Genomic DNA, 21,453 nt, shown 5'->3' with positions numbered 1-21,453 from the left:
CTCTGGGCTGGGGATACAGGTTCTGAGGTGGGGCTGGGGGTGAGGGTTTTGGGGTGCAGGAGGGGGCTCTGGGTTGGGGGGCTCAGTGCTGGGGTTGGGGTGCAGGAGGGGGGTCAGGGCTCTGGGATGGGAGTACAGGCTCTTGAATGGGGCCAGGGATGAGGGGTTTGGGGTGCAGGATGGAGCTCAGGGTTTGGGGGGGTGCTCAGGGCTGGGGCAGGGAATTGGGGTGTGGGCTTACCTCGGGCGGCTCCCAGTCAGCAGCGGTGCTAAGGTAGGTTTCCTGCCTGTCCTGACACCGCAAACTGTGCTGCGCCTCGGAAGCAGCCAGCAGCAGGTCCGGCTCCTAGGCGGAGGTATGCAAGCAGCTCTGCACAGCTCTCACCCGCAGGTACCGCCCCCTCAGCTCCCATTGGCTGGGAACTGGCCAATGGGAGTGTGGAGCTGGTGTTCGGGACGGGGCAGTGCACGGAGCCCCATGGCCCCCCCGCCTAGGAGCCAGACCTGCTGCTGGCCACTTCTGGGGCGCAGTGCAGTGTCAGAACAGGTAGGAACTAACCTGTCTCAGCCGGTCAGCACCGCCAACAGGACTTTTAACGGCCCGGTTGCCGGTGCTGACCAGAGCTGCTGCGACCCAGTGCCTTCCATTCCATGACCCAGTACTGGGTCACGACCCGCAGTTTGAAAACCACTGGCCTACAGTAGGTGTGACAGACGGACCTGGGGAGGGAATCCCACCTGGGGGGTCAGACCCACTCAGCCCGTGGACTCACTTTCTCTCTCACGCTTCTCCAGCTCGTCCTGCCATAAGATCCCAGTGACCCGACCTGAGCGTCGGGTTCCCACGTGTGGGGCTGCAGCCGCCTGGGGCCAGAATATTGGTGCTCTGACAGAGAATACGCAATAGCTCCGTGGAGTTCGTCAGCTTCATCCCTCACCACCACCATTCGATCCAATCGCAGAAATTCCCTCCCACACGCACAATCATCCAGTCACTGCCTCAGGCAGGCGCTCACACTCCACCCTGCTACACACTCACCGCACTCCAGCCTCACACATTTGCACACTCATCTACACATGCTCACCCACCCACCCCCAGTCTCTCTCTCTCTCAGGATGGTCAGGAATGAAACCCCATGCCGGGGTGTCCCTAAACCTCTGACTGCCAGAAGCTGGGGCTGGATGACAGGGGATGGATCACTCGATAATTGCCCTGTTCTCTTCATTCCCACTGGGGCATCTGGCTCTGGCCACTGTCACAAGACGGGCTACTGGGCTAGCTGGACCTTTGGTCTGACCCAGTGTGGCCGTTCTTAGGTCTCTTTTTCTCTCTCTCTGTTCAGGTTAAGATTCTGTCATGGGTGCTGTTAGTAACGGTCAGGGACAGGTCGCAGACCATAAACATTCAGTGAAGCCTGTGACCTGTCCCTGACTTTTACTAAAAATACCTGCGGGCGGGGGCGGCAAAGAGTCTGAGCAGGGCCGGGGACTTGCAGCTGCTCCAGCCACACCGCTGCTCCCGCGCGGGGGCTGACCCACCCCAGCCGCTGCTCCGGTGGCTCCGGGCTGACTGCCGGCCGCTGCTCCTGCTCTGGTGGCACCCTCGGCAGCTGCTCCAGCCCCAGGGGTGCTGACCCGACCCAACCCCACCCACTGCTGCAGCCCCCCTGTGGTTCGAACCCTACCCCAGAAGACGTCCCAGAATCGGTGACAGAACTGTATCCTTTGTCATAGACACCCACTGCCCCATCACACATCCTCACACCCAGTCTCTCACTGTCTCACACCCCCCCGCTCTTCTGTCTCTGCAGTGACCCACCTCCCCTGGCCTTGCCTTTGCCCGAGCTGCCTCTGTGCCCCCAAGGCCTGTCCTGGGGCCGTCCCCAGCCCTGGGGGACTGGGGGCTGCTGGTTTTGCTTTCTCGGCCTGAGCCAGCAGCGGGTGACGTAAAAGGCAACACATTTCATGTAATTTCCAGGCCCAGCAAAGTAACCTTGTGCAAGTAGCTAGGAGCCTAGGCCGTGCTGTTCCTTTATCCCCCCAGCTCATCTTCACTCCTACGGCCACAGTCACCGCGGTGCAGCCCGAGGGCAGCGCAGCCCCCACCTCCCAGCCATCCACCACCACTGCTCAGGTGAGAGACGGCCTCGCTTGCCTGCCGCCCCTGGCTGCGGGAGGGGAGTGGGTGAGGAGAGCCTAGCCCTTGGAGTGCCCAGAGCCGGCCCACGCACTCCCGCCAGGGAGTGCCAAGGCACCGTCAGCAAATACCTTCCCCATGACTGAGTGTGTTGGGGATGTCAGTGCTGCGATGCAAGGCACTGGCTGGAGAGGTGGGGCATAGGCAGGAGAGGCGGGTGCCAGGGGGAGGGGCTATCGGCGGGAAAGGGCATGGGCGGGGGGGGTGGCTCAGAGGGGCTTTTCCACTCTATCCCGCTGGTTCCAATCCAGCTGTGCCCAGGGGTGTCTGAACTGGTGCTGCCAGAGACTTGTGGGGCCATTTCCCGGCGGCTCGGTGTCCACCCCATCAGTCGCTCTCTGGCCCCCAGGGGCTGCGTGAAGGGGCCGATCCTGCCAGCCCAGCCCCGTCCCTGGGATGCGCGTCTTGGGGGCTGTGTCTGGGCCCCATTCTGAAGCCTTGGGCCCTCCTGCCCCTCTGCTCCAGGTCCAGAATTTGGCCATAAGAGCCCAGCAGACAGTAGCACAAGGAGTGGCTTCCTCCCAAGCCCAGCAACTCCCCACCCTGGCCATGAAGCCAGCTCTAAGTAGCAGCCAGCTGGCTTCCAACGCTTCTCAGGGCAAGGCCGCGGGGCCGGCTCCCTCTGCAGGCGCCAAGGGCAGCCAGGCTGAGCAGGCAGCAGAGCACCTTAAAAAGGGAGATGGCGGCATGCCCACCAGCATGGACAACCGCGGGCACCCCATGAGCCGGACAGTGACACCGGTGACCACCCACCCGCTCATTGCCCCAGGTAAGGCCGCCGGTGTCCTGGGTGAGGGGGCTGGAGGGCGGGAGCCACACTGTGCATGGAGAGCAGAGTGGCAGAACCTCTGACCAATGTGGCTGTGCTGGGTGCTGATGTTGTGGTGACGCATGCCGGCGCCCCACGGCGGAGCGCGGCGCCCCACGGCGGAGCGCGGCGCCCCACGGCGGAGCGCGGCGCCCCACGGCGGAGCGCGGCGCCCCACGGCGGAGCGCGGCGCCCCACGGCGGAGCGCGGCGCCCCACGGCGGAGCGCGGCGCCGTGTGCTGGTGCTCTATAGGGATGCTGCATTGCCACATGCAAGTACTTGGTGGCGGTGACACGTGCTGATGCGCTGGGGTGAAGCCACAGTGCTGTGGGCCCACACTCCGGTGGTTCGGCATGCCGGTGCGCTGTGGCCTAGTGCCAGGGCTGTGGTGGTGGGTGCTGGTCCCCTGGGGTCAGACCCATCATGATGTCACAGTGTGATGTGGCTCAGGGTTGTGCCAAAGTCCCTGGGTTGGTTGTTGCTGCATATGCCACCCTCTGGCCGGTGGTGCCTGCTGAGGGATGGAGTAGAAGACTCCAAGGGCTGGGAGGGGTGAGTGCATCCTTGAGACTGACACGGAGGGGATGAATCACGGGTGTGGACGCGATGCTGGGTCCCTGGGCTCAGCCCAGTTGCCAGTCAATCGGAAGGTGCAGGCCAAAGCATGAAACTTATCTGTAGCATTGTGTGTTCACGTGTACATGTGTTGCATATGATGACTGCTCAGACCCTCTAGCTGGGCTGGGTGGGCAGCTCCCAGCAGTGCTGGCTGCCTGCTCTTTGTCCCACAGCTCAAGCATGTGGACCTGTTGCTGCCCAAGGGGGATTCCTGGGTCGTCCCTCCCTGCTGCGTGCCAGGCCACTAGCCAATGGCAGGGGCCGGTGCAGTCTGTCAGGATCCTCCCGTTGCTGGAGGATCAGGCCCCAGAATCTCAGATAGATCGTTCAGCCCTTATGGCTGAACTTGGGAAATAGGAGCTGTAACTGGCACAGGAATGTCTGCCTGAGTCTGCAGAAAGCCTGAAACAGGGGGCCAGCTGCTCAGCCCAGGATTCTCTAAACTCAGCCAAGGGGAGGGGAGAGCTGCAAAGGAAACCACTGCAGCTCCCTGATTCCAAGGCTGGTTCTACGCCTGCCCTGACCCCAGTACACATTACAGGAGCCAGGGGTCTTCACTAGCCTACACCAACAGCCCCCTGAGCGTGTCTGCCAGCTAGGGATTGCTGGAGCACAGTAGTGCTGACCCAGCTCCTATGCTGGGGACTGCAGGGCAGGGGCAATCCCCAGCAGGGGAGATTGTGCCACTTTCCCAGCACAAAAGGGGCCAGGTCATAATATGGGATGAGGCGTAATAGTTTGGAGCTGTTCATCTCAAAGATGTGTTGACGCTGAAACCTAATGATGGCAATTTTACTCTTTCACTGCTGAAATCTTCAGTGGATGTATTTATCCCACAGTCCCATGCCACCTCCTAGGTGCCAAAACCTCCCACTTCCCCTCTGGCCTCTAGGATACAGTAATGCCCTGTCAGTGCAAGCAGCTGAGGCAGATGGAAAACAGATGCTGTGGGACAGCCAAGAATGAATTACATTTAATACCAAAATAAACAGCCCAGTGATTCTGCCCTGACTGTCTCATATCCCGGTCACCTTGATTACTGTCCTCCCACTGTTAATGTCAGAGATGCAGATGCACCATTGCCAACCGGAGAGCTGCCAGATCTTGGCTGAGCTCACTGGAGAATGTGATCCCTTGGCACGGGAGAGCATGCTGTGTGGTTGGTGCCCTGCACTCTGTGACCCTGTCCCATCATGCCATTCTGCAGCACTGCCCCCACTCCATACACCCCCCTCCTACCCTGGGAGATCCACAGTGACCGTTTCCCAGGCAAACCCTGCATCCACACATAGGGCCAGTCCCACATGGCACCAGATGCTGTTCAGCACTGGCTGGCGTGCAGGCCACGTGTGCGGGGGGGAGGGTGTTTGGGGCAGGGGAGTGTGTAGTAGTGACTTGTGAAGGGAGAGGAACAAGGGTACCGGGGGGACTTTCTGGCTAACCCCTACCCCAGAGAGCCCTTCAGAGGAGGGCAAGGGTTGGCCACAGGCCATTCTGGGAGGAATGGGGCCTAGAGCGGATTCTAGCCAGTTGAAGACACTGAGTGAGCCAGAGTGACCGGAGAGTGGCACCTGGGGGCAGGAGACAGGGAGTGGGCCAATGTGTTCCAAGATCAGGCTGCAGACGGGAGCTGGCTGCAGGGGGAAGCCCCAGGTGGAGCAGGGGCAGGGCTGGGAGAGGGAGAGCAGCTGAACAGGGAGGGGAGGCAGTTGGTGGGGCTGGGACAGGCCCAGGTTGTGGGTGCTATAACCAGCCAAGCTGAAGGAAGAGCAGCCTGAGCCAGGAGCTGGGCCAGCAGCAACCTGGAGGATAGTAGAGAACAAGGTGCAGGGGGAACCTCACACAGAGACACTTGGGTGGGGCCAGGCCTGTCAGACTGCAGACCCAGTCCAGTCTCAAGCGGAGTTAGAGGGCAGCTTGGCCAGGAGGAGAAGTGTGAGGCCTTTGAGGCTCCCCCCTGTGCATGGGCTGCTCCCATGAGCTCAGTGAAGGGGGGACGAGAGGGGTAGCTGGAGGGGTGCAGAGCTGCTCCCAGGGATTGAGAACATGCTTGATGTGGTGTCGCAGCCTGGCTGATTCCCCACTCTGTAGTTACCTAGCGGGCACTGCTTTCTCCTGCCCGTGGGGCCAAAATGACATTCACTGCCAAGCCCGGGCTCCGAATTTGAAGGCATGCCATTGGGGCTCAGCTACATCCCAAGACATTTCAGAGGCTGGCACACGTCTTCCTGGCTGACACTACAAGGAGTTTGCTGCCTGGTGTGTCTGGAGGACACCAGTTGGTGGTAGGTCACTGGATGAACATCTGAGGAAGCTGGAAGCTGCAGATTGTCAGCCTGAAAGCAAAATCCTCCCAGTGTCCTTTGCTCTGCAGCACAGGGGAGGTGTTTGGGACTTAAGTTCCCTTTAAGATGCGCACATGCATGGCTGTGCAGGAGGCCACCAAGGGCTGCGCATGTAACTCCCCCTGCCCTGGGTCTGCAGCACGGCAAGGAGACATGCCTCCCCCCCCAAGCCCCGGTGCTGCTGAGGGGAGTCCTCTCTCCCCACTACAGCTCCAAGGCAGCCTGCAACCCAAACCCCTCATTCCTGGCCCCACCACAGAGCTCTCACCCCCCGCACCCCTGCCCCAGCCCTGAGCCCCCTCCCACACCCTGAACTCATCATCCTCAGCCCCGCCCCAGAGCCTGCACCCCCAGCCAGAGCCCTCACCCCCTGCCCTCCCGCACTCTGAACCCCTTGACCGCACCCCCACCCTACATCGCCTCCATATTGGTGCACATAGCAAAATTCATTCCACACATGGATGAGAAAAATTAGAGGGAACATTGTTTGGGATGCCTGGTTTCTGCCGAGGGCAGCTCTGATCTGCACAGAGTGGAAACCACCTTCAGTAGCAGAGGTGCAACGCTTTGTCGGTGTAACTTCATCTCCCGGATTAGCTGCTGGGTTTGCAATGACAGCGAAGCCTCTCCAGGGATTTGTGGAGGAGCGAACTTGGTGCATGGCAGGAAGCATTTTTGGAATTAAGGAGCAGACTGCTGTCAGCACCAGTTTTGGTTTCCCATGATCCACAGCCACCAGTCACATTGCAGACAGATGCAAGTGAGGGCGCTGTGTCTGCTGCTCTTAATTTGCAGCCTTCTGCAGTCAAGGAGACAGTCACGTATGCTAGGAAAGCGCTGTCCAGGGCACAGCACAAGGACCTGCCTGCTAAGGGTCGCTGGCTGTTGGGACATTTACCAGGCATTTCAGAATCCCCTTACTGGGAAAGCAGTTGCTGTTGAGCACTGGCCATAGACCACTCCCTGACTGTGAACGTCCACCAGCCAGGGCAGGTAGGCTGCTAGTTCCTTTCCAGCCTGTGACGGGTGTTAACCCCACACCACCCTGAAGGGGTTAAAATGGCTCAGAAGGGCTACTTGGCAGGATGGGTGGCACCTGGGTGTGCTGTAGGCTGGACATACAGCCCTGATTGAACCTGGTGCCCGGCTGGGCAGGAACAGGCTGGGCTTGTATAAAGCCAGGGAGTGGAGAGCAGAAAGGGGCTGCAGGGGGAGAGAGTCGGCTGTCACTCTCAGGGTTAAGAGAAAGGAGTAGGAAGGAACCTAGGGAAAAGAGCAGCAAGGAGTGAGGCCGCGGGGGCCTTAACTGCTGATTGTAGGGTGCCTGGGCTAGAACCCAGTGTAGAGGGCAGCTCTGGCTTCCCCTACCAGCCATGGAGGGGTGGCACGGCCAGGGGGGTGGACTTTGAAGAGTGCCTGAGGCAGTTTGTTTAGAGAGACTCTGACACCCCCGCAAGGGAGGAACTCCAGTGAACTGGCCCAGAGCCAAGGCACACAGAGGAAGTGCTGTGTGAGATTGGGAAAAGGGGGCTGAGACCTCCAGAGGTGGTGTCAGCCCAGGGGTGAGTGAGCCCCAGATGAGCCCTGAGGAGGTGCCAGCCTGGCGAGTGGAGCAAAGCCTGTGACCCTGCTCCAGGCTGAGCATTGCCCGGGCACATAACAGTGCCGCCGCGGCGCTCCACCTGAAGAGCTCCAGATCAGAGGCTCCTGAGCAGCCTCAGCGCTGGGATGTGAGTACCCTGGATGCGAAGGGAGGAGAATGGCTGTTGCACCAGGAGCCCTTGGAGGAGCTAAGAGGGAAGCCTATGGCTTCCCCTGCGGGAGCAGGGACAGAGCCAAAGCCTCCCAACGAGCTTGGCCTGAGATGCCTTCGCAGAGGGGCTGGCTAGCGTGTCGGGCATAAGGGACGGTGGGCAGGGGCCTCCCGGAGCCGCCTGGGAGCTGAATCGTGCACCCCCAAACCTGCAGTCGCTCTTTCTAGCCAGGCTGGTGTCTGTGTATACCCCTGGTGGGTGCCTGGGCAGGGGATGGTGTGAGAGGGGGAATTTTCTGGGGAATTAAGGGGCATTAGGCCTGAATTTTGTGAGCTACTCAAACGCTGTCTGTGCTGCCAGCTCCGGCCTACCCCTGTGCATGGCAGCAGACAGATCCTCCCATTGCACTTCAGGCTGGGGCTGCATCTTTTCAATGGCACTGACCCATGTCTCCAGCTGCCACAGCTTCTCTTCCCCTGCCACCCGGCGCCCGCTGGCCTCTCCCCTGCCAGCCGTGTGCCCAGAAGCCATTACCCACTGGCCTCTCCTCCGACAAGTGCTCTCCGTGGGGTGTTCTGGGCTGGGCCTTTCGGTGGTTCAGCTTCCAGGCAGGCCCCCGTGTCAGTCCCTGGGCCCAGGCTCCCCTCTTCGGCCCACGTGGCCTGTCTGAGCTCTGCCCAGCTCCCTGGGTGTATTGGGCCCTTCACTGGACTCCCCAGGGACTCCAGCAGCTGCCTCATTGGAGGCACCTTTTCCTGGGGCCTCCCCAATGCAAACGACTCCTCGTGCCCCCCTGTGGGCTGGATCCCTAGCCCCACCTTGCCCAGAGCTGCCCAGTACCAGCCTAGCGCCAGCTTTATCTCGGACCAGCTCCTGCTCTGTTTGGGGCTCCCTCATTACCCCCTCCCAGAGCAATTGGGTGCATGGGGAGGGGCCCGCTGAGCAGCTAAAGCTCCCAGGCCTGTCCTAAGGGGGCAACAGGGGGCCGGTGTGGTGGGCGGGAGGAAGATGAGGAACATGCTACTGCTTGAAGTGGGCTGGCACCCGGCACTTGCCTTACTCTGGCGCTCAACCCCATTCACCCCCCCATTCTCCGTTTACTTCCCATGCTCCCCATTCACCCTGTGTGACCCCATTCACCCCATTCTCCGTTTACTCCCCATGCTCCCCATTCACCCCATTCTCCGTTTACTCCCCATGCTCCCCATTCACCCCATGTGACCCCATTCACCCCATTCTCCGTTTACTCCCCGCGCTCCCCATTCACCCCGTGTGACCCCATTCACCCCATTCTCCTTTTACTTCCCATGCTCCCCCATTCACCCCGTGTGACCCCATTCACCCCATTCTCCTTTTACTTCCCATGCTCCCCCATTCACCCCGTGTGACCCCATTCACCCCATTCTCCGTTTACTCCCCACACTCCCCCATTCACCCTGTGTGACCCCATTCACCCCATTCTCCGTTTACTCCTCGCGCTCCCCATTCACCCCGTGTGACCCCATTCACCCCATTCTCCTTTTACTTCCCATGCTCCCCCATTCACCCCGTGTGACCCCATTCACCCCATTCTCCGTTTACTCCTCGCGCTCCCCATTCACCCCGTGTGACCCCATTCACCCCATTCTCCGTTTACTCCCCACGCTCTCCATTCACCCCACACTGCCCATGCTGACCCCTGTGTTCTCCTTAGGGCTCCCTCCCCCTCCCTGTTCTTCCCCTTCCTCCTCCTGCTATTATTGGCTTTGGCCACGTGGTTGTTGGTTGCCATGGAAACAGCGGCTTTGCTGTGGGGTATAAATAAATAACAGCCTCAGCAGGAAGGGAGCTGGCAAAGTGGGCGGGTGGGGGGTAGCAGCAACCAGCTCTGTGTGAGCCCCTCTGACCCCTCTCCCCCAACTGTGTTCTTATGGGCATGGGGGAGCTGGGGCCCCTCCGCCCTTCCCACTGGGGGGCATCCCCTCTCCAGAGCCTGCTGGGTTGTGTCTCTGTGGCCCCAGCCTGGGTGGGGCTTTCACAGGCCTTGGCTAGTAGCCAGAGCAGAGACAATGGGCTCTGAGCTCTTGTGAGGAGTGGGGTTTGGCCTCAGCCCGGAGATGAGATGCCTCCTGCTGTGAGGGCAGCTGGGCTGCAGCTCGACCAGACAATGACTGCAAACCTGAGCCAGCAGCCCCAGCAGATCCCCCTGCAGAGGCTGTGCATTTGGGGGTCTGACTCAAAGCAGACCTGTTAAATGGGGCAATACAATTGGGGCTGAGAGTGCCAAAAGCAGCAGATGTGCTCAGGTGGGCTGAGCTAAAGTGGGCAGAGGGGCTCCCTGAGCAACAGATGGCACTTGGCTGCCTGTAGAAATCCCTCGTTGCTTGGAGCTGCTGGGGGGGATCTGGCTGGCTTGAAAGTGGCATGCTGTCTCCCAGACCACTGGGTCTTGCTGCTTGCAGCCAGAGAGGCCTGGCTGCGGTGATCATTAGGGGATACCATTACTGCGCTTGTTAATTCTTTGCATCAACAACCTTGAATCATGTTACAAAGGTGGGGAAACTGAAAAATTGGAGCAGATTCAGAGAAGAGCCACTAGAACGACTAAAGGATTGGAAAATATGCCGTGTAGTCAGTGATGAGCTGGCAAAAGCTGAAGAACTGGTTCCTTCAGTTGCTCCGGGTCTTGGGCGGCACTGAAGGACCTGTGCTGCCAAAGACCCGGAGAGAGTAAAGGACCCGCTGCCGAAGACCCGGAGCACCGCCGGGTGAGTAAAAATTAAAAAGGGATTCTCAGGGGAGCCTCCCCAGCCGAGAGCTCAGGTGGGCCGCACAGGACGGTCCCGCGGGCTGGATGTGGCCTGCGGGCCGGAGTTTACCCACCCCTTTAACAACCGGTTCTAAACCGGCTTCAAAATGTAACAATCGGTTCGCGCAAACCGGTGCGAACCAGCTCCAGCTGACCACTGCGTGTAGTTACAGACTCAAGAAGTGCAGTCTATTTCGCTTGTCCAGGAGAAGGCTAATGGGTGACTAGATCATAATCCATAGTGCCAACCTGGGGAACAGAAATTTGAAATAGGGTTCTCTTCAATCTAGCAGACAAAGGTCTAACATGATCCACTAGCTAGAAGTTGAAGCCTGACAAATTCAGATTGAAAATAAGGCCAGATTTTAACAGGGAGGGTAATTAACCACTGGAACAACTTCCCAAGAGTTGTGGTGGACTCTCCATCACTGGAAATCTGGAAATCGAGGTTGGATGTTTTTCTCAAAGCTACACCCTAGTTCAAACAGAAGTGAAGTCAGAGCAGTCCTATGGCTGGTAGTATACAGGCGGGCAGACTAGATGATTGCTATGTCCCACCCAGTCTTATGAACAGCCCTATCCATAGCTAAGAGGGGCACAGAATCCAGAACCCTTGATTACCTGGCTGCTGCACTCACCACACAGCCTGCGCTGCACAGCATCTTTCTGTACCTTTGGTTAGGAGCAAGAGCTGTAGCTAATAACACTCTGAGGCTGAATCGTGCAAAATAAATGGGTGATCTGGAAGGAGGGGAAAGGTTCCCTTCGCTCAAAACTGTCTGGGTTCTGGGCTGACGCACCTCTACTACACTTACGTTAACCCCATGATATTATTTCTGCAGAAAAGGACCTAGGGGTTACAGTGGACGAGAAGTTGGATATGAGTCAACAGTGTGCCCTTGTTGCCAAGAAGGCCAATGGCATTTTGGGGTGTATAAGTAGGGGCATTGCCAGCAGATCAAGGGACATGATCGTTCCCCTCTATTCGACACTGGTGAGGCCTCATCCGGAGTACTGTGTCCAGTTTTGGGCCCCACACTACACGAAAGATGTGGAAAAATTGGAAAGAGTCCAGCAGAGGGCAACAAAAATGATTAGGGGACTGGAACACATGAGTTAGAAGGAGAGGCTGAGGGAACTGGGGATGTTTAGTCAACGGAAGAGAAGAATGGGGGGGGGGGGGATTTGATAGCTGCTTTCAACTACCTGAGAGGTGGTTCCAAAGAGGATGGCTCTAGACTGTTCTCAGTGGTAGCAGATGACAGAAGAAGGAGTAATGGTCTCAAGTTGCAGTGGGGGAGGTTTAGGTTGGATATTAGGAAAAACTTTTTCACTAGGAGGGTGGTGAAACACTGGAATGTGTTACCTCGGGAGGTGGTGGAATCTCCTTCCTTAGAAGTTTTTAAGGTCAGGCTTGACAAAGCCCTGGCTGGGATGATTTAATTGGGGATCTGTCCTGCTTTGAGCAGGGGGTTGGACTAGATGACCTCCCGAGGTCCCTTCCAACCCTGATATTCTATGGGGCAGCTTTAAACATGGTGAGAAAATGCTGGAGGCTAAAATGGATTTGGCATATATTTGATCTAAACGGGCGAAGTGCTTCGGAAATGCTAATTATATTCTAATGAAGAGTGTGTGTGTGTATGTCACTGCCCTCTACTGGAACAGATCAGCATTGCTTGTGTGTCATACACCCCGTAAGGCTAACAGAGAGTTTTTTGGGGCTGGAGGTGGTGAGCTCCACCCCAGCTGTAGCCATGAAGTTGTGTGCACTAGCTGTGTGTAGCGAGGAGCTTGTGGATTGGCTACATCGCTGTTGTTATTACCTAGCCTGTGGGGCTGAGGCCCAGCCAGGTGGGACCCACTCTAAACAGTATGAGAGCCCTGGGCTCTGCCCAGCAGCGGAGAGTGTTGGAGCAGTGTGTCCCCACCCACAGTGGTGGGTGAAAGTGTTTTTAACAAAGTGTCAGGGCCCAGCGGGCTGGGGGTGCTGATCTCTGGATGGGGGCCTGGCGTGGGGATGGGGGCTCTGTGTGCAGTGAGGCCAGTGCCCTGCTCCATGGAGATCCAAAGCTCCAGCTCTAGGGGCCTGGGGTGGGGGTGGGGTGCTGAGTTCTGGAGCTGCCCAGGGTCTCCCCAGCTTTCTCGCTCACACTAGTAAATAGCAGCTGGTTTAGCTCCCTGGCACTGGCCCCACTTTGTCCCCATCTGTGCTTGGCCGACAGGACCTAGCCCGCCTGCCCTGATCACTGACCTGGCAGCTTTGGAAACACCACCATCGCCCCTCCTGCGCTGAGGTTGCCATGGCAACTCCTCTTTTTTGTAGGCATTTCAAGCAGAAAGGCCAAATCTGCATTTAAAAAGCTGAGGGCGGGTGTGAGGGGATTAGAGCTAAAGGGCCTAAACCAGCCCAGTCCTAACCCCTGCCCTCCACGCACCTGCACCTGCCTGCCCCCGGGGCTAGGCGCTGGGAGCATCAGGAGGCAACTGAGGCCTTGCTGGATGTCTCGCCTGGTGAAGGAAGAAGGGGTTGAGTTTGAGCACTTGGCAGTGCAGCTCCTTCCTGGGCCTGGGTCAGGGACTTTGGCTAGGTCCACACCAGCGATGTGCCGGTTAGCTCTGCCAGCAAACCCTCCTCACCAAACCACAGTTTAGCCAGCCAGGGAGTGCTTTGGCTGGTCGAGCTTAGACCAGTTCAGCCAGTGAAATAACACCCCCAGGCAGGGACCCTGCCCCCTGATCCCTGCACCCCACAGGGAGCCTAGGTAGGGACCCTGCCCCCCAACACTTGCCCCTTGTGCCCCACATGAAGCTCAGAGAGGGACTCTTCCCACTCAAACGCCTCCCTTCTGCACTCCACATGAAGCCCAGACAGGGATCCTTCCCCCAGATCCCTGTGACCCCACGTGGTGCCCAGACAGGGACCTTTCCCTGGGCCCACATCTCCAGCTATTGTAGGTTGCCGGACCGGTTTGTCTACTTCACAAAGTGGAGAGACCCCTTTAAAACCAGCTTGGCTAGTGTGAGCCCGTGATCTGTCAGTGATGGCACAAAATGCAGCCAACCTCCTGGGGTCCCCTGGAGCCTGCATGATGGCTGGGAGGGGTGACTAGGAGACAATAGCCCCACTCCACAATAGCGTGGTGGGGGGAGGTCCCTCTCCCTTAGCTGCTCGGGTCAGATCACGTGGCGGGGGGGTGGATCTGGGTTCTCTGCCAGGCTCTAAGCCAACCTCACCTGCTCTGGGGCTTCTGCAACTGGGGGGCAGCTGAGCGCGCTGGGGAGGGCTGAGGGGCTTGGCTGCAGGTTCAATGCAGCCCCTGGTTCAACTCCCAGGCTGTTGTGTGAGGACTGGATCTAGGCCTCTGCCCTGCCCTGCTGCTACACCAAATCCAAAATCTCCTGCCCCTTCTTCCCCCAACCCATTCCCTCAGCTCAGGCCTGAAGGGCTCCCCTGAGCTACTATGGCTGCGGTGTAGCCTGAGGTCAGGTCTTGACCCCCTCTTGCATCCCCCTGCCAGGCCGAGGTGCAGAATGGCCCCCGCTAAGTGCTGGCGCCTGGAGCTCCAGCTCTGAGGACCATCTGCTGCAGCGGCACAGACTTTAGTTCCTGGCTGCTGGATAATTGTGCAGTGGGTGGGTGGGCAGCTTGCAGCCGGAGGGGAAAGGCCAGAGCAGCAGGGTCTACCCTGAAACAAGGGCAAGCCCCTGCCTGGCCAGAGACAACTGCTTTAACTGCTACGCTGCTGAGGACATGTAAGCTCAGCCTCGGCTCCTCTGGGCCTTCCAGCCATGGGGATGGGATGAACTGGGGTTTGCAAAGCTCCATTCCAGGCTCAGACTTGGGGCCCGTGGGTTCTGAACGCACATCGTACAGGGGCGTTTGGGTCACCGGTTCCAGTTCTGGCCACATCTCTAGCTCCAGCTGCTAGGCCCTCCTCGAAGAAGCTGTGGGCCCTTTGCAACTCCCTCACCCACTCTCAGAGCCAGCTCCCTCCACCCACTCCAGCCCCCCGCCCCAAGCCCACAGACCCAGTCCGAGAGGCCAGTTTGGGAGTGGGTCTCACTGCCAGGGAGGCTGGGCTGGCTGAGAATCACCGCATGCCAGAGCTCTCCCAGTACCAGGCCCCTACTGGCCCCTCAGCCCGCTGTAAACAGCCAGTCTCCAGGTGTCACCCACCTGGCAAGCTGTTCCTTTCTGTGTGTAAAACCATCCCCAAGGCCTCCACTTCAGCTCTAGGTCCTCCATTTAGATGCCCAGGCAATGGGTGCCTGAGGAATGCCCTTGAGAGAGGAAGGCTGGACAGTGGGTTCCTGGCACATAGATGAGCCCTCAGCCCTGTTCTAAGCACCCCGAGATCCCTTAGCTCTGGTGGGTGAGGACAGCATTGTTATCCCCATTGCAATCAGGGAAACAGGCACGGACCATGGCATTGACCTGCCCGAGGTCACGAAGTAACAGATCTGAGGTTAGCATCCCATTCACAGGCCTGTGCTAAATGCCCTGCTCTCCTGACAGCTGTTACATTTGGCCAAGTAGCCATGCAAATGCCCCGTGTGATCCCGTTTTCCCCCCTCATGGCTCCAGTTCCAGTGGGCTCCGTTCCCAAGTCACTGGGGAATGTTCCTAGCTGTCCAGCATGGCTGGCTCCCCCTGGGGTCCGCAATCCCATCTTAGTCTATCCAGCCTCTGCCCCTCACTGGGGAATGGACTCTGCAGTCGGTACCTGTCCCAGCAGCCAGGTGATGGTGCAGAAGGCAGAATGGCTCCAGCTGGCTCCCCGGTGGCTGCACTATCCGCTGCAGGGCTGGCAGGAATCACCGTGTCTCTGTGCTGCGGAAGCCGGCTCATCGGGGAGCCGAGACATGAGGGAAAAGGCACCATTTTACCCTGTTGCTTTCTGAGCGCTTCCTCTCTGCCAGGAATGGGGCAGGGTCTCACCAACACACAGCACTTTCCCTTCAGGAGTCCTAGGGACCCGTTGTATCCCTACCCAAGAGAGACCTGTGCTTCCGACGTGCAGAGAGATTTTAGGCAGGAGGCAGAATTGTGCTGTACTGAAGCTCCACCCCAAAGCCCAAGCTTCGCCCACAATCGCAGGATGGCCACTTATTTCAAAGTGTTTTGTGGTTGACAGTGATATCATTAGGCATCAGAGTGAACATCCACTGAGCGGACCAGTTCCCATTCCTCGTGTTCCAGCCTGCAGGCTCGGGCACGCATCACGCAGCAGGTCACATCCCGAAGCTTTCCCTTCCAACCAGCTGGGCTAGAAATGACCAGCCTGAGGGGCCAGGAGGCCGGAGGGAAGGGTCCTGGTGGCAGCAGCGAGGATTCAGCAAACGGCCTCTGTCCCCATGGGTGACACGGAGTCAGAGGGGGCTCAAGGTCCCTGTTCCTGGGAGACCAAACGCCACAGGGCCTGTGCTCTCCCCCTCATGCCAGTTCCCTGCCTGCCTGCCCCTTGCTCATGTGCCTGGGGGAGCAAAGGAGGGGCACGCCACTTAGGCAGACACAATAAAGCCACCGGAGTTACGGTCCAGCACCTCATGCATCTCCCAAAGGGGAGTCTGGCCCTGGCTGTGCATGGGGGGAGGGGAACAGAAGGGGCGAGGCACCTTGTGCCTGGGCACCTTGGAGGGCAGGGGTGGCCGTGCCCCGGTGCAGCTGGAGGGGGCTGGCGGGCGTGGCCAGCCCCGGTGTCTCTGGATCAAAGAGGCCAACGTTCCGTGAGCGTGAGCAGGGGCTGCCCAGCTGGGAGCGCGACGGCCTCGTGACGAACAGCTCTGTGCTGTGCTTCCCCCTCCAGCCTACGCCCAGCTGCAGCCCCACCAGCTCGTTCAGCAGCAGAAGCAGATCCAGCACCAGTTTGTGATCCAGCAGCAGCAGCTCCAGCCCCGGTCTCAGCCTCAGCTCATCCAGGGCGGTGCCAACACCTCACCCCAGCTGCAACCACTGCCCCCGCCCACACCTAGCCTGGCGGTGCAGCCCAGCTTGCAGGTGCAGGGCCAGAGCCCCACCGCCCCACAGGGCCCAGCCCCTCTAGCCCACCCACCGCAGTGCCAGGCTTCCAGTCAACACAAGCCGAGTGCCAACCAGCCATACCAGCCTGCTCTGCACGCCCCTGGGCTCCAAGCCGTGGGCCCAGCCCAGCCAGCGCCTGAGGGCGGGCCTCAGAACGGACACCCCGGATGCCTGAACCATGCCACTCATCGCAAGTTCCAGCATGCCTCAGCTGTGATCCTGCAGCTCCAGCCAGCCATCGGGACGGTGAGTGTGGCATGGCCGGGGAATGTGGTGCCAGCCACTGGGGGACATTGGGAGATTTGGTCCCGGGTTTGGGTTTGGCTGTGATTCGGAGGAGGAAATGTAGGGATCTTACTGTAAATGTTTGATTCCCTCAGCTGGATACAGGATTCTTCTTCACTTCCTGGCCTCAACTGTTGTGGGATGTTTCTGTGCGCTGTTAAACAGCCACCACGTTCCACCCCAGAGGCGCTCGTTTCATTGCTGGGCGACGTGTTGCCTGTGTGTGGAGGAGCCCTGGGATCACTCAGGGCACTGGCTGCTGTTACACTCTCGTTCTCCCCTGCCGCTCTGACAGCCTCAGCTCAGCATCCAGGAGAATGCCAGGAAAGACGTCCTTCCTGCTGATAAGAACCCGGAAAGCCTGCCAGCTCAGCTGCCACCACCGCCGCAGGCTGCCCTGATGCCCCCAGCTGCACCCCCGGACCCAGAGGTCTCTGAGGGCAACAGGCCCCCTACTCATGGTAAGGAGCCTTGGCTGTGTAAGTGGGGTGTTACCAGGAGCGGCTGCCTTGACTGCCCCCTGCTCTGAGACATCTTGCGTCCTGGCTCAGACAAAGTGGAGGGGCAGGGCCCTGCTTAGGAAATGGGGCAGAGCTGGATTGCTGGGGAGTGTTCAGGGTGAAGCTGGGGCGTGGGGGGAAGAGAGGCTGAGGGAACTGGGATTGTTTAGTCTACGGAAGAGAAGGATGAGGGGGGATTTGATAGCTGCTTTTAACTACCTGAAAGGTGGATCCAAAGAGGATGGATCTAGACTGTTCTCAGTGATAGCAGATGACAGAACAAGGAGTAATGGTCTCAAGTTGCAGTGGGGGAGATTTAGGCTGGATATTAGGAAAAACTTTTTCACTAAGAGGGTGGTGAAACACTGGAATGTGTTACCTAGGGAGGTGGTGGAATCCCCTTCCTTAGACGTTTTTAAGGTCAGGCTTGACAAAGCCCTGGCTGGGATGATTTAGTTGGGGATTGGTCCTGCTGTGAGCAGGGGGTTGGACTAGATGACCTCCAGAGGTCCCTTCCAACTCTGATATTCTATGATTCTATAAGTTCCTGAGTGTGTTCTGGGCAGCACCTTGGAAATAAACCACACCCCAAGGGTGTGGTTTTTGCAGCCTCACTCCCCATTGGATCCCCATGTGCACGCCAGCAGTGCACAGGGCCTATCAGAGAATCAGAACAGGGGAGAATGCCCCAGGCGTAAAAATACTGCATGTGGGCCCCCCCCCCCGTGCCCAGCCCAACAGGTGATGCCCCAGAGGGTGCCACCACCAGGATCTCCATAGGCCACCCAGCCTTCTCTGACTCACGCTGAGGGAGCAGCTCAGCCTACAGGGGATGTAGATCCCCCTGTGCCCCATTCTCCGGCTGAGCTCCAGGTGGAGAGAGAGGAGTGCCTGCACAGGGGGTAAGAGGTGCAGGGAGGACGAGGTGAAGAGCTACCGGAGGCTGCTGCCATTGGCAGGAGCTGCAGAGGAGAAGGCTCTCGCTGTGTGTATGGCGCAGATAGGGGCAGCTCCCAGACTCCAGGGCATCAGACCTGGCAGGGGTAAGTCCTTCGGGCTGGCCCCCGAGCAGTGGTAGTTTGGTGCAAAGCAGGTTCTTAGAGGAGGGGTTACTCTTCCTGCCGCCCTCCAAACACCATCAGCAGTCAGTGCCTGCCCGGCTAGGAGACAGAACCATGGCTCTAGGTGTCCTGGGGTGACTAGCACTAATGGTTGGTGCTGTGGCCGGTTCCCCGTTCAGTGACTCAGTCATGCAGTGGCTTGCCTGTGTTGCGATGCCAGCAGCATGATGTGTGTCTGGGCAGTAACGCCAGCGGGGAATCCCAGTGCTGTGGCTGGCATGCCCGGGCTGTAAGGATGGCAACGTAGCCGGCCTGCATGGGTGGTGGCATCAGCCCCATCACCAGGGAATGCTAGGGGTGCAGCAGGTCCCCTGACTGGTGATGCTGGTCCTGCCTTTACAGGGGAGCTGCACTGGTGCAGGTGCACCCGAGAGCTGGCTGCTCCCATCTCTGGGGAGCCACGGCCCTGTTCACCCTGCACCACGGGCACCGTGCTGATGGGAGCTGTGGAAGTGTCTCAGAGGGGTGGGTTCCAGCAGCATGTTTCCCAACACAAGAGAGGAGAGTGAGGTGCTATAGCCACATCTGGTCAAGCTGCACTGAGCACTGCTGTTCTGAACCCGCAGTTGGCAGCTGAGAAAGTTCCCGTTTTCCAGCCTTGTGCTGTTTTAGGACTACTGGCTGGGGCGGAACCAGCCTGGGGAACCTGACCTAGGCCCAGCTCAACCCCAGGCCTCCTGCATCCTGGCTGTGAGCTGGTGTCTGGGAGCTGTGACGAATCCCTTGCTCCCTACCCTGAGCTGGGCACGGCTTGGCACGGAGCATTTCTCTGTAAGGCAGGAAGCCCAGGCAGAGACATGCCCAGGGCACATCATTGCAGGGTGCTGCCGCACTCCTTAGGCGCCACGTTCCAATCTGGCTGGTTTTATAAAGCCAGAGCCTTTGTCAGGATTTTATTTTGTTAGAATTCCAATGCAAACAGGTTGGGGGTCAGATTCCGCATTCCCAGCCCAGCCCTTGCAGCACTGTGCCAGGGCACGGGAGCCAGTGGGGAACTGACCAGCCGGCCCATGGGCAGCAACAGCACAAATAGCAGGTATGTGGCAGGAGACTTCAGCCACCCTCTGTGCTGCAATGAGGTCAGGGGATGCGAACAACACAGGGCAGAAAATGGTCAGAGGAGCCGTCAGGCTAGATCTGTCCAGTCTAGTGTCACTAGCCAGAACCACAGCTATCTGACCACCCCCGTCAGTGGGGGGCTACCACACGCCGGGGGCAGGAGGGCTCCTCTCCCCACACCCAGTCATTCTTCTTATTCCAATGTCTGATCGTCCCCAGCCCTGGCTTGTCTTGAACAATCTGACTTGCAGCCAGTCAGCAGACAAGCTGGGGGTGGAAACGTCACGTTCTCCCGGACAGTCAGCCCCCGAATGCCAAGTGCCGGGGGCATAGTCAGCATGGGGCCAGCCTCATTAATGCCATCTGCCCGCTAAGTGGAGCCAGGCTCCTCTGAGACGCCACGCCCCTGGAATATTCTCCTGGACTGGAAAAGCCATGGACCCATCTGTCAGGGTCACTGGGCTGAATCCATCCCCATAGCCTCCTATGGCCCAGCATCTTCCTGCTCCTGTCGGGAGGGGACAGGGCTTCACAGCTGCAGATGCTCCTTGGGAGGAGCCTGTGGGATGTACCATGAGGGTGTGTGTCGTGGGGGGGTGGGCATGTATTGGGTTGTGGGGTTGTGTGCTGGGAGTGTGTTGGGTTGTGCAGGGGTGTGTCATGGAGGGGTGGGGTTGGGTGGGTGAATGGGTGTTGTTGTGGGGCTATGCACTGGGAGTTGGGGTGTGCAGAGCTCTTGTGTGCAGATGTGGTTTGATCATTTATTCAACAAACGAATGTTTTCCATGTCATTTTCCCATGTTGAAACATAACTGCCTCAGTGACTCCATCTCCCATACTTTGCCCGCTGTAGTGGGCATGGGGGGTAGTGCATGTGGGGTGAAGGGTGTTTGGGGCAGTGTGCAGGCATGATCACAGAAGGGATCATACCAGGCACACCTGGCACAGACTGGGGCAGAGTGCCCCTGCATGGGGATCTGCGATGGAGGAGAATTCCACAGTGTTTCCCTGTGGCCCTGCAGCTTGGCCCAACGCAAAGTGTGGGGAGACATTGCCAGGTTAGGCTGGTGGCCTTTCACCCCCACTGTGCACTGGTGTAAATGGTGGCACGAGGCTCAGGCCATGGCATCTGGGCAGGCAGGAGAGCTTGCTTCTCAGCTGGGCCTGGGTAGCAAAGAGCAGGTGAGAGCGAGCTGGGGTGAGGTCAGGTCGCAGTCACCATCTCTGTGAAAGACACACACCCAGTCTCCCTCATCCCCCCTCCACGCTTGGTCTAGGCCTGTGCTTTGTCCTTGGTCCCACCAGAGCGTGAACTACCATGGAGCAACCACTCCCTTTATTCTTGGCAACAGTTCTTTTCCCGTCCCTGCCCAGCAGAGACCAGAGAATTGCTGGAATCAGCGCTGGATGCACCGTGCCAGGAAAGCAGGAGGCCCTTGTCTCCCTACGATTCCTCCTGAGTCTTAGCGCAGCTGGGACATCAGTGAAGCCTGGGGTTAGTGCTGCTCAGGTTGGAGTCCAGGGATAGGATGATTGTGGGCTCCACATGCATCCCCAGCTAGCCTGGTATTCCCCAGCACGGGCTCCTGCCTGTGATGCCTGTCCCCATTGCAAATAATGTAGGAGTCCTGGAGTGTGGAAAGTCCTCACTCTTTGTTGCCAGCAACTTTGAAGGCTGCAGGCTTCCCATGCTCAGGCAGGGCCCTGGGCACCCATTCACCTTGCTTTTTTATAGCACCCTGCAGGATCCCAAAGCACTGCAAGACAGGGAAATAGGCTTATCCCCATTCTCTAGATGGGGAAACTGAGGTATGGAGCAGGGATGTGATTTGATTGAGACCAGACAGTGAACCCGGATAGGGAAGAGAACCCAAGACTCGTGACTTCAGTCCCTAACTCCAATCACTCCTTTACATCTGTACATCTTTACATCTGTGAGCACTGAAATGCAG

General features: G+C 58.8%; 1 protein-coding gene across 7 annotated transcripts in view; it reads left to right on the top strand.

The window, feature by feature from the left end:
* Nucleotides 1–21,453, top strand: part of PHC2 (polyhomeotic homolog 2) — a 141,114-nt gene that overhangs the window by 99,691 nt on the left and 19,970 nt on the right. For 6 of the 7 annotated variants that reach the window (XM_073317239.2, XM_073317238.2, XM_073317237.2 and 3 more), the window contains 4 exons: nucleotides 1,979–2,134; nucleotides 2,663–2,966; nucleotides 16,322–16,782; nucleotides 17,117–17,282. In XM_073317239.2, the coding sequence (XP_073173340.2) occupies nucleotides 1,979–2,134; nucleotides 2,663–2,966; nucleotides 16,322–16,782; nucleotides 17,117–17,282 (1,087 nt within the window). The remainder of the gene's footprint in view (nucleotides 1–1,978; nucleotides 2,135–2,662; nucleotides 2,967–16,321; nucleotides 16,783–17,116; nucleotides 17,283–21,453) is intronic. The other variant, XM_073317240.2, reaches the window with a different exon arrangement.

The sequence above is a fragment of the Lepidochelys kempii genome, chromosome 18, assembly GCF_965140285.1.
Source record: "Lepidochelys kempii isolate rLepKem1 chromosome 18, rLepKem1.hap1, whole genome shotgun sequence".
Taxonomy (NCBI): Eukaryota; Metazoa; Chordata; order Testudines; family Cheloniidae; genus Lepidochelys; species Lepidochelys kempii.
Note: the sequence above shows the minus strand (reverse complement) of the source record. Positions and strands in the feature narration are given on the sequence as shown.